Genomic DNA, 13,555 nt, shown 5'->3' on the forward strand with positions numbered 1-13,555 from the left:
ATAAGGTTACAAACTGTTTCACCTTGAACTGATGGTTTTTATTTCAGGAAATAGACTGAGTGAGGCTCCTTCCTACCAGTCAAAACAGAAGCTGACATTCACCTTCCCACAGACTGCATGATGTCCAGCAACAAGGGGGCTGCCAAGTCTGGGCTTAAGTGGATGAACGTGGAGAGGACCACAATGGCCAGTCCCAGGGTTTCCTCATCGTACTCTTCAAGAATGGCCCCACAGTCATGGCATCTGCAAAGAAAATGGAGGAATGCTTTCCACGAGAGCTGACAATGGTTTCAAGATATAAGTGCACATAGCCATTTTTTTTTTTTTGGTGAGACTTGGAAAAATCCCCAAAAGGAGGTCAGTGGTCCCTTTTTGATAATAAATAGGACACCTGAACACTAGTCTCACCTTAGACACAGAAATAGCACACACATAAAGGACCAGGAAGCTTCCTCTGATCACTGAAAACGGTCTCTCAACTCATAGCTACCTGGTCTATACAAGCATTATTGATCTCTTTTACAAGAAGCACCAATGGACTAATAATTTGAGGCTGCTGGTTGAGAGATTTTATGTATGTGAAATTATTGCCAGGGATAATCAATAAACAGATTTTTTTTCATTGGTTGAAATTAAAAGTGAAAAATGTCTAGACACAAATGGAAGCCTTCCTAAACTTTCAGATCTAAAAATGTCCTATTTGTGAGTGAGAGAATAGTCAATAGAACCCTATAGAAAACCTCACTCAGATCAGTTTTATGAACTCACCACCTACTGAGTATAGTCTATAAAAACACAATGGCCCTTGCTCTTAAGGAACTTCCAACTTGTTGCTCTTCACAGTATCTAAGGTAGGTTCAGTCAATTTCATCTCAATGAAAGCAGAGCTCTTTTTTTCAGCTGCAGCTGGGCAGCTTTATAAAGTGAAGGGAAGTCTACCAGGAAAAGCAAAAGGAGCAGAACTATGATTGCTACAGTGACTTTCTATCCGAAAACTTTCTAAAATATGTGTGTGTGCGTGTGTGTGCGTGTGTGTGTGTGTGTATGTATATATATATATATACATATATATATATATATACACTATATATATATATCATTCCTTACAAATTTACTTTTTTAAAATACAAAGTTCACTTTTATAACTAAAAAATAGACATCAGATTGGCCCAAAAGTTTGTTCGGGTTTTTCCATAAGCTGTTATGGAACCCAATGAATCAAGTTCCCCTGACAAAGGCAACCGGGAAGACAATTAGGAAAGATTGAGACTTGGAGGAGGACACAAAAAATGAGGAAATTATACCAAAGAAGGAGCTAAGAAGAGCCCTCAACAAGCAAGTAGGTGCTCCCCATGTGGACATTCTAAGGCAGCTGTTCGAGATGGGCCCTTCCCTTCTACAGTAATGATGGCCTGCTGTGGCCAGCTGCATGGATCCTCACGCCACCCCCTCCAACCTCACCTTCCTCTCTTGTTATCACAAACTTACTCAATTTGTCACTTGGCTCACCTTTACCAGGAAGCTGCCTCAGCCCAAGAGAGATCTCTTCAAGCTTGAAATCCTACAAGTCTTATCCTTTATCATACTTACTGAACAGCATTTAAGTGCCAGGCAATGTATAGGGAGCTCAGACTACAAAATACAGAGGAAGGAGTCCAAGTCGCTAAGGAACTCACAATCTATTACAAAACACGTATGTATAAACAACTAAACAATTAAAATACAGTGTGCCAAGTGGTAGAATAGAGAGATGTATCAAATACTATGGAAATTTGGGGAATGGCATGATGCATTCTGCCTTGTGAAATCAGAGAAACTTTGCCTTAAGCTGGATTTTGATGTATGAGCAGGAGTTCACCAGGCAGAGAAAGTACAGAGAGAAGGGCACCTATGAGTTTGTGGAGGAGAGAAAGAGTTCCCGGTGAGGAGTGGTTAAGTCCATACTTTCACAACCTGAAGGGCCTTTTATATAAGCTAAAGCATTTGGATTTTGTAAGAAATCTGGGGGTACTGAAGGCAGACAGACAAGAGGCAACATAGCGAATTTGAGATTCAGAGAACGGATTTTGCCAGCAGGATGGGAAAAAGAATCAAGCCTCAAACTTAGTCCCACCCTAACAATTTAGAATGTTTGGTTGAGGGATTTTATTGGTGTGAAGTTGTTGCTAGGAATAATCAGTAAGTGGACATCATTTGCATAAACCCAAATGAAAAAAAAGAAAAATGCCTTGGCATAAACAAAAGCTGCTCAGACAATACTGCATTTCTAAAATAACAACACTCATGGCTACAGCCATTTGAAGAACAAATTATGACTTAAAAGCATAGCATGCTCCTCTGATATTTTCTCACACCCATGGTGAGCCAACCTTCAAATTCTGTAAACAGTGAAGAAAATAACTGTGAGTTTACTTGTCTGTCATCACCGTCGGCTGCTCGTCTGTGAATTCTTCAGGTGCAGGCACAAACATACTCACAATGCTGGGTGCTGACAGCAGGCTGGATTTCGTGGCCCCTGGATAAACAGTAAAGACAACTGGTGAATAAATGCATGTTGCTCAGAGCCTGGGAAAGCACTATTCTCCTCTTAGAAATCCTGCCAAGATTCCCTTCGCAGGATGTGACAGGCACAGCCCAATTTCATTGTGAAAAACCATCAAGAGTGAAACATATTCAAGCAAGACTGTGATTTGTTTCAGCTTATATCATTTTAAGGACTTCCCAGGTGGTGCTAGTGGTAAAGAACCTGCCTGCCAATGCAGGAGACATAGAGACGTGGGTTTGATCCCTGGGGCAGGAAGATCCCCTGGAGGAGGAAATTGCAATCCACTCCAGTATTCTTTCCTGGAGAATCCATGGACAGAGGAGCCTGGTGTGCTGCAGTCCATGGGGTCGTAAAGGGTAGGACACGACTGAGCAACTGAACAACAACAAATGATTCAGAGAATTGTTATCTAAAGGAAGCAACATAAAAATTTTTGTAAACTACAAACTGGGCAAGGTGCTTCAACCTGAGGGAGAAAAAAAATAATATCAAAGCCTTTGAAGAGTCAAGATGCTTCATACAGACTCCCCTGTCTGATCAAAGGCTACAAAATCTGCTCATAAGGAGACCTTTGGACCCCAATGGCAAAGGAAATTATCTGAAAATATCTTTATATCACTTCTGAAGATCCAAATGGAATCTGAATTTTGCTACTGTATTTATCAGCTATCTCTGATCTAACAGACTTTCCTAACTGTACCCAACTGTATCATTAACAAAGGTCTTCAGTTTTTTCATAAGGATGATGCTTTGAATGAAAGCAACATAGTTATTACAAGCAAAAGTATAAATTGATTAATAATAGAACAGGCAAGAACTGGGCCAAGATAAAAGAAGATGTGATTGATTATTAAAACAGGTAAATAGAATGAAGTTGCTTCAAGAAACCAAAACACAGAAGGTTCAAATCCAGTACTCCACATTTCTTGAACATTGACACTCCACATCTATCAGGTACCAAAATGCCTATGCTAAAAGTGGGAAAACTCAGCCCACAAGATACATGGTGATATATATGCAGTCTTACTAGAAATGTAAGAAATTGATTAAAAAAAAACCCCAACAACTCTGAGTCAAGGGTTTCAGAAGATTCTTGCCAATTACTATTACTTACACAGAAATCACAATGCAAGTCAAAAACAGAGAGGGAAGCAGTCATTTGGGAGGTTTCAAACCAATCATTACCCAATACAAATGCCGAGGAACAGATATTTTTGACAATAGCATTGTGAATTTATTTTTCCATATGACAACATAGAATGTCCAATGCAATGTTTATGACAGTCATTTATAAAAGCAGATACATTATGAGATATTCGGAGAAGGCAATGGCACCACACTCCAGTATTCTTGCCTGGAGAATCCCGGGGACGGCGGAGTCTGGTAGGCTGCCGTCTATGGGGTCACACAGAGTCGGACACGACTGAAGCGACTTACCATTAGCATATGAGATATTGGCCCCTATACGGCAACATTAGCTGAATCAATGGATTTCTAAATACTGCTTATGGTAAGGCAGCAAAGAGTAATGTTTGCAGGTGGGCAATGCAAAAAGGAAGCCATTAAGCTCAGCTTCCTTTTGTTATAACCAAGTCACAACAAAATCTGCTTTATTAAAGGGAGCTCCATTATCCCCAGTTGTTAGCAATACTTCTGATACTACCACTGCTGTTCATCTACTGAATATCCAAAGTGTCCTCTACATGGAATTAGGGAACAGACATATAAGGTTCTTAGAAACTTGAATGAAGAGGAAACCTCCTACTATATGTTTGTAGGACATGTATTAAAAATGCATTCCAATATACACTAGGTGCAGACAAGTACCATTTGGTTCTACTTATATGAGATACCTAGAATAGTCAAATTCATAGAGTCAGAAAGTACATTGGTAGATGCCAGGGGCCAGGGGTGGGGGTAGAGGCATGGAGAGTTAGTGTTTAATGGGGACAAGAGTCTCATTTTAGGAGATGAATGATGGTAAGGGCTGCACAACAATGTGAATGTATGCAGTGCCATTGAACTGTGCAGTTAAATATGGTAAAAATAGTATGTTTTATATTATGTGACTTTTACCATAATAAAGAAAACATTTAAAAATGAACTCAAAAAAAAGAGAGAGAGAGGAGACCTCCTCCAAAGCCTAGCTTCAAAGTTGGACCTTTTGACAAAAGTCCCTTTGGGAGTCTTGGAGAAAGTATAAAGGTGTTGGTGTGCCTCAAAGCATACATGCACACCTCAGTTCCCTAGTTATCAGTGGATTTTTCAGTTCAGCAAGAAGCAGACTTTCTGTTTTTGTTCTCATTACCTCATTCCACTTTTGCTTCTACTGACTGAGTCCCTAGATCATGGCCAACCACCAGAGTTTGTTCAACATCCCTGGCTTCTGCTCATAAAAGCTTTCCCTTTTCTCCACATTCTCTCCAGCATTTATCATTCGTAGATTTTTTCAATGATGGCCATTCTGACTGGTGTTAGGCAATACTTCATTACAGTTCTGATTTGCATTTTTCTAATAATTAGTGACATTGAGCATCTTTTTATGTGTCTATTGGACAGCTGGATGTCATCTTTGGAGAAATGTCTATTTAGGTCTTCTGCCCATTTTTTGATCAGATTATTTCTGATATTGAGCTGCATGAGCTGTTTATATATATTAGAGATTAATCCTTCGTCAATTGCTTCATTTGCGATTATTTTTTCCCATTATGGAAAACAGTATGGAGATTCCTTAAAAAAACAGGAATAAATCTACCATATGACCCAGCAATCCCACCACTGGGCATATACCCTAAGAAAATCACAATTCTAAAAGACACATGTGCCCCAACATTCATTGCAGCAACATTTACAGTAGCCAGGACATGGAAGCAGCCTAGATGTCCATTGACAGATGAAGGGATAAAGAAGATGTAACACATATATACTATGGAATATTACTCAGCCATAAAAAAGAACAAATTTGAGTCAGTTGTAGTGAGAAGGATGAACCTAGAGCCTCTTATACAGAGTGAAGTAAGTCAGAAAGAGAAAAACAAGTATCAAATACTAATGCATATGTATGGGATCTAGAAAAATGGTACTGGTGAACCTAGTAGAGAACAGACTTGTGGACACAGAAGGGGAAGATGAGGGTGGGATGAATTGAGAAAGTGACATTGACATACACACACTATCATGTGTAAATAGCTAGCTAGTTGGAACTTGCTGTATAACACAGGGAGCCTAGCCTGGTGCTCTGTGATGACCTAGAGAGGTAGGATGGGGGAAGGGGAGGGAGACTCAAGAAGAAGGGAATACACACACACACACACATATATATATATATATATATATATATATATACATACACATATTTATGAGTGATTCATGTTGTTGTATGGCAGAAACCAACACAACATCGTAAAGCAATTTTCCACCTATTAAAAAAATTTTTTTTAAAGGTTTCCCTAGGCCCATGAATGAGAAGTCTCATCCCATTGGATACAGGGGATAAAACTGCTACTCATTGCCAAATAAATCTGAGCCAAAGCCGGAGTTAAGTGTCTCCTCATTCATTCCTAAGGAGAAGCAGAAGTGATATGGTCCAAAACAATAGGTCTGCTTGATTTATGGGACTAGTTAAGACATGTGGTCATAATTCTTTTGTGCTTTCTGGTTTTCACCAATGATAGGTTAACCTGCCTTCTAAATTTAAAGAAAAAAAGAACAAAAGTAATGAATAACTAGACATAAGATGAATTTTAAAAATACATATTCTGGACTTCTCTGGCAATCTAGTGGTTAAGATGCCATGCTGCCAATACAGGGAGTACAGCTTGATCCCTGGTCAAGGAACTAAGATCCCACATGCCTCACAGCATGGCCAAAATTTTTTTTTTAAATATTCTGATTATCTTAGCATAGACTTATTCTCAGCTTGCTCCTCCAATCAGCATAAAATCAAGTGTTCATTTTGGTCAGTTTCAGATAGCTGAAAAGAAGCTGTCCATCTATGATCTCAATAATCTAGAAGAAACATAGATAAGATGAACATACTCAGAGAAGTAGATACAGGATACTATGGAAAACTGATATGTATTAGGAGTAACACCAAAGGACCCAGGGTTGTGTGGTCTAGAAAAGACTGAGGAAATAGGCAACTGGTGGCTTTCTTCAAATGTCTGAAAAGCTAAATGAGAAAGTCTAGACTTGCTTTGTGTGGCCCCAAGGTTTAAAACTTCAATATCAAGAAGAGATTTTTGTCAGTCATGTTCAAAGATGGGATGTCATACACTCACTCCTAAGTTGTGGGAGAGCTTGAGCAAAGGTTGAGTCCTCTTCATGGAGCTGCTGAAGAAGAGATTTCAGCCCCTGTTGGGTGACTAGATGATTGACATATACAGTTCCTTTCACTCTTATAGTCAGATTTGTGACACAGCTCACCTCTCATTCTCAACGGCTGTCCCTCCAGGTCAGGATTTAGGCACATTGGCACATTACATTGGCGTTTCCCGGGCTGTATCTGTTCTGTGGATAAATAGAACATTTCAGTCTTCAATGTGGTCGACTGCACACAATTCACAATACAATGAATTTAACCAATAATCTCTTGGGGCCATCTTTGGTGATTGATAGTGTTGCTTATTAACATTTATAGGAAACATTCTAGATTTTAGCATAGGGTTGCTTGGGCTTTCCCTATAAACCTGCCATTCAGGTGCATGAAATGCAGCTGAAAGCAGGAAAGCATCTGAAACCATCCCCCCAAAGTCCAGATTCTCTAATCTCCACTCCCAAAAAGCTCAAGTCCCATATCTCTTGATATGAAATGAAAAAAAAATGAAAGGTCAATGTCACAGCCATGAAAAAAAATGTTTTATGCAAATCAATAAAAACATAAGTGATCATTTGCGGCAATGACCAGATATATCATCCAGAAAACATGTGGAACTGGTAGCAAGGAAATGAGAGGCATCTGACTGAGGGCTGAGGAACAGGAATAAGGGGACAGGGGCAGATGGAGGAGCAACACTCCAGGAACATTTGTTTCAGATGAAAGATGAGGCAAAGAAGCAAGCCATCAGATGTGCGTGGGTGGAGAAGTGGCAGGTACTCTGTGAATGAGTAGGTGCGTGCTGCTGTAAGTTGATCATGACCCATGCTTTAGGCTGCCTTTCTCAGTGTGTCTACAGGACCAGATGTGTTCTTTTGGAGACTAGCGAGTCACTGAATCAACATGACACTGTATGTGGCATACAGTGACATGCCACCTAACATGAAACTCCACACTCATCGACTCTCCTCTGGTCTTGGATTTGGGGAGAACTTTTTATGATACTAATAAAAGCGAGAATATTGAGATGAAGCTTCAGGAGGACTTGGTGACTAGCGAATCAACTTGGAGGATGGAAAACAAGCCCAGGAAAACTCAGATGAAAGAAATTCAGACAGCATGTCAATGGCAAGTACTAAATGAGAAATCAGAATGATATGAACAAGGCTGCAGATTGGTTGAAAAGTGAAAAATTCAGTTAAATGGGTTATTTGGCATCATGTAGATTTTTTTCTAGACTAAAATTTGGAAGAGAATTTGAGATCTATTTGCCTTTTTATAACTCTACAGAGTCGACCACTCCAGGTTGTAATTGTAGTCAGAATCTACAATGGTTAGCTTAGGCTGAGCTTGTTACAGAGAACAGTAGTAGCATGATAAAAAGAATCTCCAGGGCCTCAGGTGCACCTAACAAAAGATGGGTGTTTAGTTATCAGAGAATGAACCGAACAAATGTTTCCATTGTCAGTTCCTGACATAGCATCAGCTCAGTAAAGAGAGAAACAAGGTCCCCTCTGGTGTGAACAAAAAAACCTTCAACCAAACCCAGTAAACTCTCAAAGGTGGTTATTCAGTGTCTTTCTCCTCGTCTCCCTTAACCCACTGGCTTTTGGTCATTTCATTATTCACTACCACTCATCATTAAAAGGAAGATAAAACTCTATACCTTTCAAATGTTAAGAACCTTAGAAAGGCCAGGAGAGTTGAAATTATCTGTTAAATATAGGATTGGGTATGGTGTGTAAGAGTTAGTTATCTAGTTAGTTCTCTCTCTCTTTTCTTTTTTTTTAAAGAATAGTGGGGGAAAATAAGATGAAATCTATGTAGATATTATGGCTATGAGACATTAACAGTATCTTAATATTTTGGTCTTGTGGACATTGCAATTCCTGGTCATATGGAAGGCTATGAAAATAATTTCACATAACTGTAGCCGGAAAGTACTCACCAAGATTTGAAAATAGTCCTATCCACGTGTTGGCCCCCAGAGTGTATCACACTAGTAAATCCTGATATTTTCATAGTGTGTGCATCTTGAGATAAGCTTCACAAACATAATCTTGTAATCAAATGACCCATTTAATTAAAATAAGAAAAAAAGGAAAGGCACGCACTCAAAAGAGCAAAATTGCGGCAGTACTACTGGCCCGAGGAAGTAGTACATGTGCAGAACGTGGTAACAAAGTTTAGAAAATGCAGGGTGATCATGTTTAAAATAGACATGTCATGGCAGTCAATTCTTACTTTAAAATTGAGGTTAGAGGCAGTTCCACCGTATGAGCATGAGGGTGTGCAGCTGCAACCTGGTGACCCTGCTAACTAAAACACAGAGCTCATATTCCCAGACCTACCCACAGATCATGACGTCACTAAGCTGACATTGGTTATGACTGTTATCATTACTATCAATAGTCCCTTATTTTTGATAACATCATCACAGAGAATATTGATAATCTGGTGTTTTGTTTTCTAATTTGCAATATGAAATCATAGTTCCATACCCTCATTTATGCATTTACATCATTTAACCCCCAAAGAAATGGCCTAAAATTATCTGGAATCTGAGTCTTAGAGGGAAAAAATAAAAGAGTTGGACCAGCTTAGATGGAAGAACCTGTGGCTCTCGAACACTCAGAAAGTTTAAATAGACTAATTAATTAACTTAGGTTTAAAAAAAAAAAATGTTTGAACCACAGAATACAAGAGAAAATCTATTCCTTCCCAAGGAAGCAGAGGGGACGCAGAGAAAGTGGCATTCCCTAATCTGAGAGGTAAAACAAGAAGAAAAGCTTGACCCACCAGTGTCCCAGTTGCTGATGTTATGGGGGGCGCTAGACTGATGTTCCAGCTGTCGCTTCATTAACTGGCTCATTGTCAGAGCTCCCAGGGATCCCCTTTTCATCTGCCTATACTGAGCTATATGGAGGAAATTAGGAGATGATTACTAAGGGGAATAAATTTGCACAGCACACAAAGGCTCTACACAGCCATACAGAATCTTAATTGAACCTTCATCCACTATTTATAATCATTTAGTAAGTTGTATGCTTCTGTTCAGATGAAAAACTAAGGCACTATGCTATTCTTGGTGCCTTTCTTTACTCAATAAAGAAAGAAAGAGTGGCTATGAGCATTCATCTGTAGCCTGTAAATATTACCCCAGTTACAACGGTATAATATTTTCATTTACTTCTCCATTTATATACTCTTTCTTGTTCCCCAAAAGATTCAAGACAGATACTACCACTTCTGTAAATAATTTATAGTTTAACTTTCTTTAATGGAGCTTGTGCATACATAGTTTCAGTCTCCTGATATCCCCCTGAGGTCCTGTGTGAATGTGTGTGTGTGTGTTTGTACATCTATATTTCGGAGTAGGATGACACATATCAACTCCAATTTTTAGAGAGAAATTGAAGCAAATGAAATTGTTACTTGGAACCAATGAGTTAATGAAGTGGTCATAAAATCAAAATGTGTTGACTCCAAAATCAATGCTGTTTTCAATCTCTATATAAGCCTCTGCTTACTGGTCGAAAAATGTGAATCAAATAACATTCCACAAGCATATTCTAGTATGCGTCTTTGTTTTAAATGAAATAGTGGTAACATTTTTATCTTGCAATTAGGCATTGACAGATATCCCATGATTGATATGTCAAGTACATTAAGCATTTTCTAACCAGAAAAACAGTGAAAAGCACTTCTGCCAATAGACTGCTGAGTGAGAAAGCAATTTGTCTCCTATCCTTCTTTTCCTCTTCAAGTGGTTCCACCAATACCTGTCACCAACCCAGTGAGAAAGGAAGGGCATATCTGACAGGCCTTTTCTACATGATCTCAAACAACTAGATATTTGAGAATTTGGGGTTATTTACTTTCTTATAAGGACAATTTCAGAAACCAAAGCTCTGAAATGTATATGGTGTAGAAGAGGATGGTAGAAACAAAGAAGTCTGTATGGCCCTTAGAAAGCCTTACATGTTATATACAGGTTTCACAGTCATGGTACCAAGACAGCAACTTGGTGTGATGTGAACTCAATTATGACATTATTTTTAATGTAATTAGCATGCTGCTTCATTCATGGTGGTTATGGCATGTTTAGCTACAAAACAATCAGCTGGTAAACTGCGCAAAAGACAGGGGTGTGATGGGAATTCTTGTGTCTTGGACTCCATGTTAACTGAATTCATGACTATGCAAAGCAATATGAAAAATCTGATTCTTGTGGTTGACTGGTAAATTTTACAGCTTCATAATTCACCTGAAAGTGCAGCTTTGGGTAAAATTCAAAAGCAGAAATCTTTCAGAAAATTTAACAAATTTCTGTAAAATTCAAAAGTGGAAATCTTTGAGAAGATTTACCAAATTTAAAAATTAGCATCTATCAGACAAAATCAAAGAAAGATTAAAAACCTCTAGTGATAGAACAACTTCTGCAATTATCAGTTGTTTTTAAAACAGAAGAATTCCCTGAGAGTAAAATCTGTTTGTTAATGTTTAGTACAGTGTGTAGAGCACCTGGCATTGTCCTCTAAGAACACACTATCAACAGCTGGTGTGTATCCAATACATGCTTTTAATGGAGAGGAGGAGAAAGGTGGAAATCTAATGATGCATTATGCTAAATCCCAAACGGCTAGATTCAATCATGATTTTGGGTCATGATTTATTTGACACATTTATTTTGTGATACATTTAGCTAGCACTGAAGTCAAACTGAGTTAGTCATCCTGACTCAATCGTACTCAACTTGGAATTCCACCTATGTAATTCACTATCTCTTTTTAGATGACTCTTGCAAATTAGGAAGAGAAGATACATTTTCATGATTTTAGTATGTGGACTTAAAAATGGGCATTTTATCATGCTTTAAAACAGATTTTTTTTGTGATAAATAAGAACAATTAGGTTCAGAATGAGCCATTCGTCCTTGCTATCAAAAGGGAAAATAAATGTTACTTGGAAATACTTTCTTAGAATTTCTATAATCACTATTATAACTGAATTTAAATTCTAATAATTTAAATTTAAATTATTCTAAGCGGTGCTGATGGTTTAGTCGCTAAGTTGTGTCCAACTCTTTACAACCCCATGGACTGTAGCCCGCCAGGCTCCTCTGTCCATGAGATTTTCCAGGTAAGAATACTAGAGTGGGTTGCCATTTCCTTCTCCAGGGGATCTTCCCGACGCAGGGAAAAGCAGGTCTCCTGCATTGCAGACGTATTCTTTACCAACTAAGCCACCAGGGAAGCTCTAAGCTGTGTTCCATACTAAAAAATACCATGAACTTGAAAAATCAAACAGACCTAGCATCGATTCCTATCTCTATCACTTAATAGCTGTGCAAATTTAGACAAGTCACTTAGCCTCTCTGAACCTCTGTTTCCTAGTGTATAAAACTGGGTCAATACTATCTGTCATATAGTACTGAAGGGAGGACTTAATAGACTAACAATGTGTATAAACCATTCAGCACAAGGCCTGGAACATGGTAACTGGTAACTATTATTACTATTTATGTCTGTAAATGCTTGAAGAACAAGTTATATCTTATTTATTCACCTTTGATCACCACTGCCAAGCACCATGCCTGGCACTCAGCAAACTCTTAATAAATAGTTGCTGAATAAATGAAAGCATGAATAAATGAATGATGAAGATGATGTTGTTCCATACTACCAGTCCAACATTTAAGTTAAGATCTTTATCTGGTTTTCAAGATCATCTTTATGTCAAAAGATGGTCAAATGAAAATTCACTAGCTTTGAGGCAGCATCCACATGGAACACAAAATATACCAGCACATGTGACAAGGGTCTGTGGAAATTACAGGTCTGCTGTATCTTTGTATCTCTGAGAATTTCCCATGCTGCTGCTGCTGCTGCTGCTAAGTCGCTTCAGTCGTGTCCGACTCTGTGCGACCCCATAGACGGCAGCCCACCAGGCTCCGCCATCCCTGGGATTCTCCAGGCAAGAATACTGGAGTGGGTTGCCATTTCCTTCTCCAGTGCATGAACAGGAAAAGTGAAAGTGAAGTTGCTCAGTCATGTCTGACTCTTAGCGACCCCATGGACTACAGCCTACCAGGCTCCTCTGTCCATGGGATTTTCCAGGCAAGAGTACTGGAGTGGGGTGCCATTGCCTTCTCCGATTTCCCATGCTAAAATCTCTTAATTGACTCCACTGAGCCAGGTGGACACTCTTATTTTCAAACCTCAATAGAATGCAAGCTCCTCATGGGGAAAATCTAGGAGTCAACAACACAGGGCAGTTTCAAAATAGTTGCCTCCTATAGATCCAGTAACGTTTCATGCCAATTTAATTTGCTGATCCTAGAGGGCTATATTCAGAAATGACTTTGGAATCATGATATATCTGATACATTTATTTGATGACAACTTAGAGAAAATTTTTGTCAATGATAGAGGTGATTCAAATTAAACAAAGGTGTTTCATGTAAAATTTTGTCACAGATGGTGTTTTTCACTTGTCCCAAAACCAGTTCCATGTCTTGTGTTTAATCCAGTCATATATATTACTTATTTTACTGAATTATGAAATGCAGTGATTATTCCATAACAAATTAGGATTCTTGGCCTATCATTAACCGTACTGATTTATCAAACACTTGAGATGCTGACAAAAGTGGGCCTTTATCTCATAGTCTCTGAGAACACACAACCTAGGAA

At 38.8% G+C, this 13,555-nt stretch overlaps 1 protein-coding gene across 2 annotated transcripts in view; it reads right to left on the reverse strand.

The window, feature by feature from the left end:
- Positions 1–13,555, reverse strand: part of UNC79 (unc-79 subunit of NALCN channel complex) — a 269,126-nt gene that overhangs the window by 57,132 nt on the left and 198,439 nt on the right. For both annotated transcript variants that reach the window (XM_081548126.1, XM_081548125.1), the window contains 4 exons: positions 9,660–9,776; positions 6,971–7,054; positions 2,413–2,515; positions 103–243 (listed from right to left, as the gene is read on the reverse strand). In XM_081548126.1, the coding sequence (XP_081404252.1) occupies positions 103–243; positions 2,413–2,515; positions 6,971–7,054; positions 9,660–9,776 (445 nt within the window). The remainder of the gene's footprint in view (positions 1–102; positions 244–2,412; positions 2,516–6,970; positions 7,055–9,659; positions 9,777–13,555) is intronic.

The sequence above is a fragment of the Giraffa tippelskirchi genome, chromosome 12, assembly GCF_054371585.1.
Source record: "Giraffa tippelskirchi isolate mGirTip1 chromosome 12, T2T-mGirTip1v1.2.pri, whole genome shotgun sequence".
In the NCBI taxonomy this organism is placed as follows: domain Eukaryota; kingdom Metazoa; phylum Chordata; class Mammalia; order Artiodactyla; family Giraffidae; genus Giraffa; species Giraffa tippelskirchi.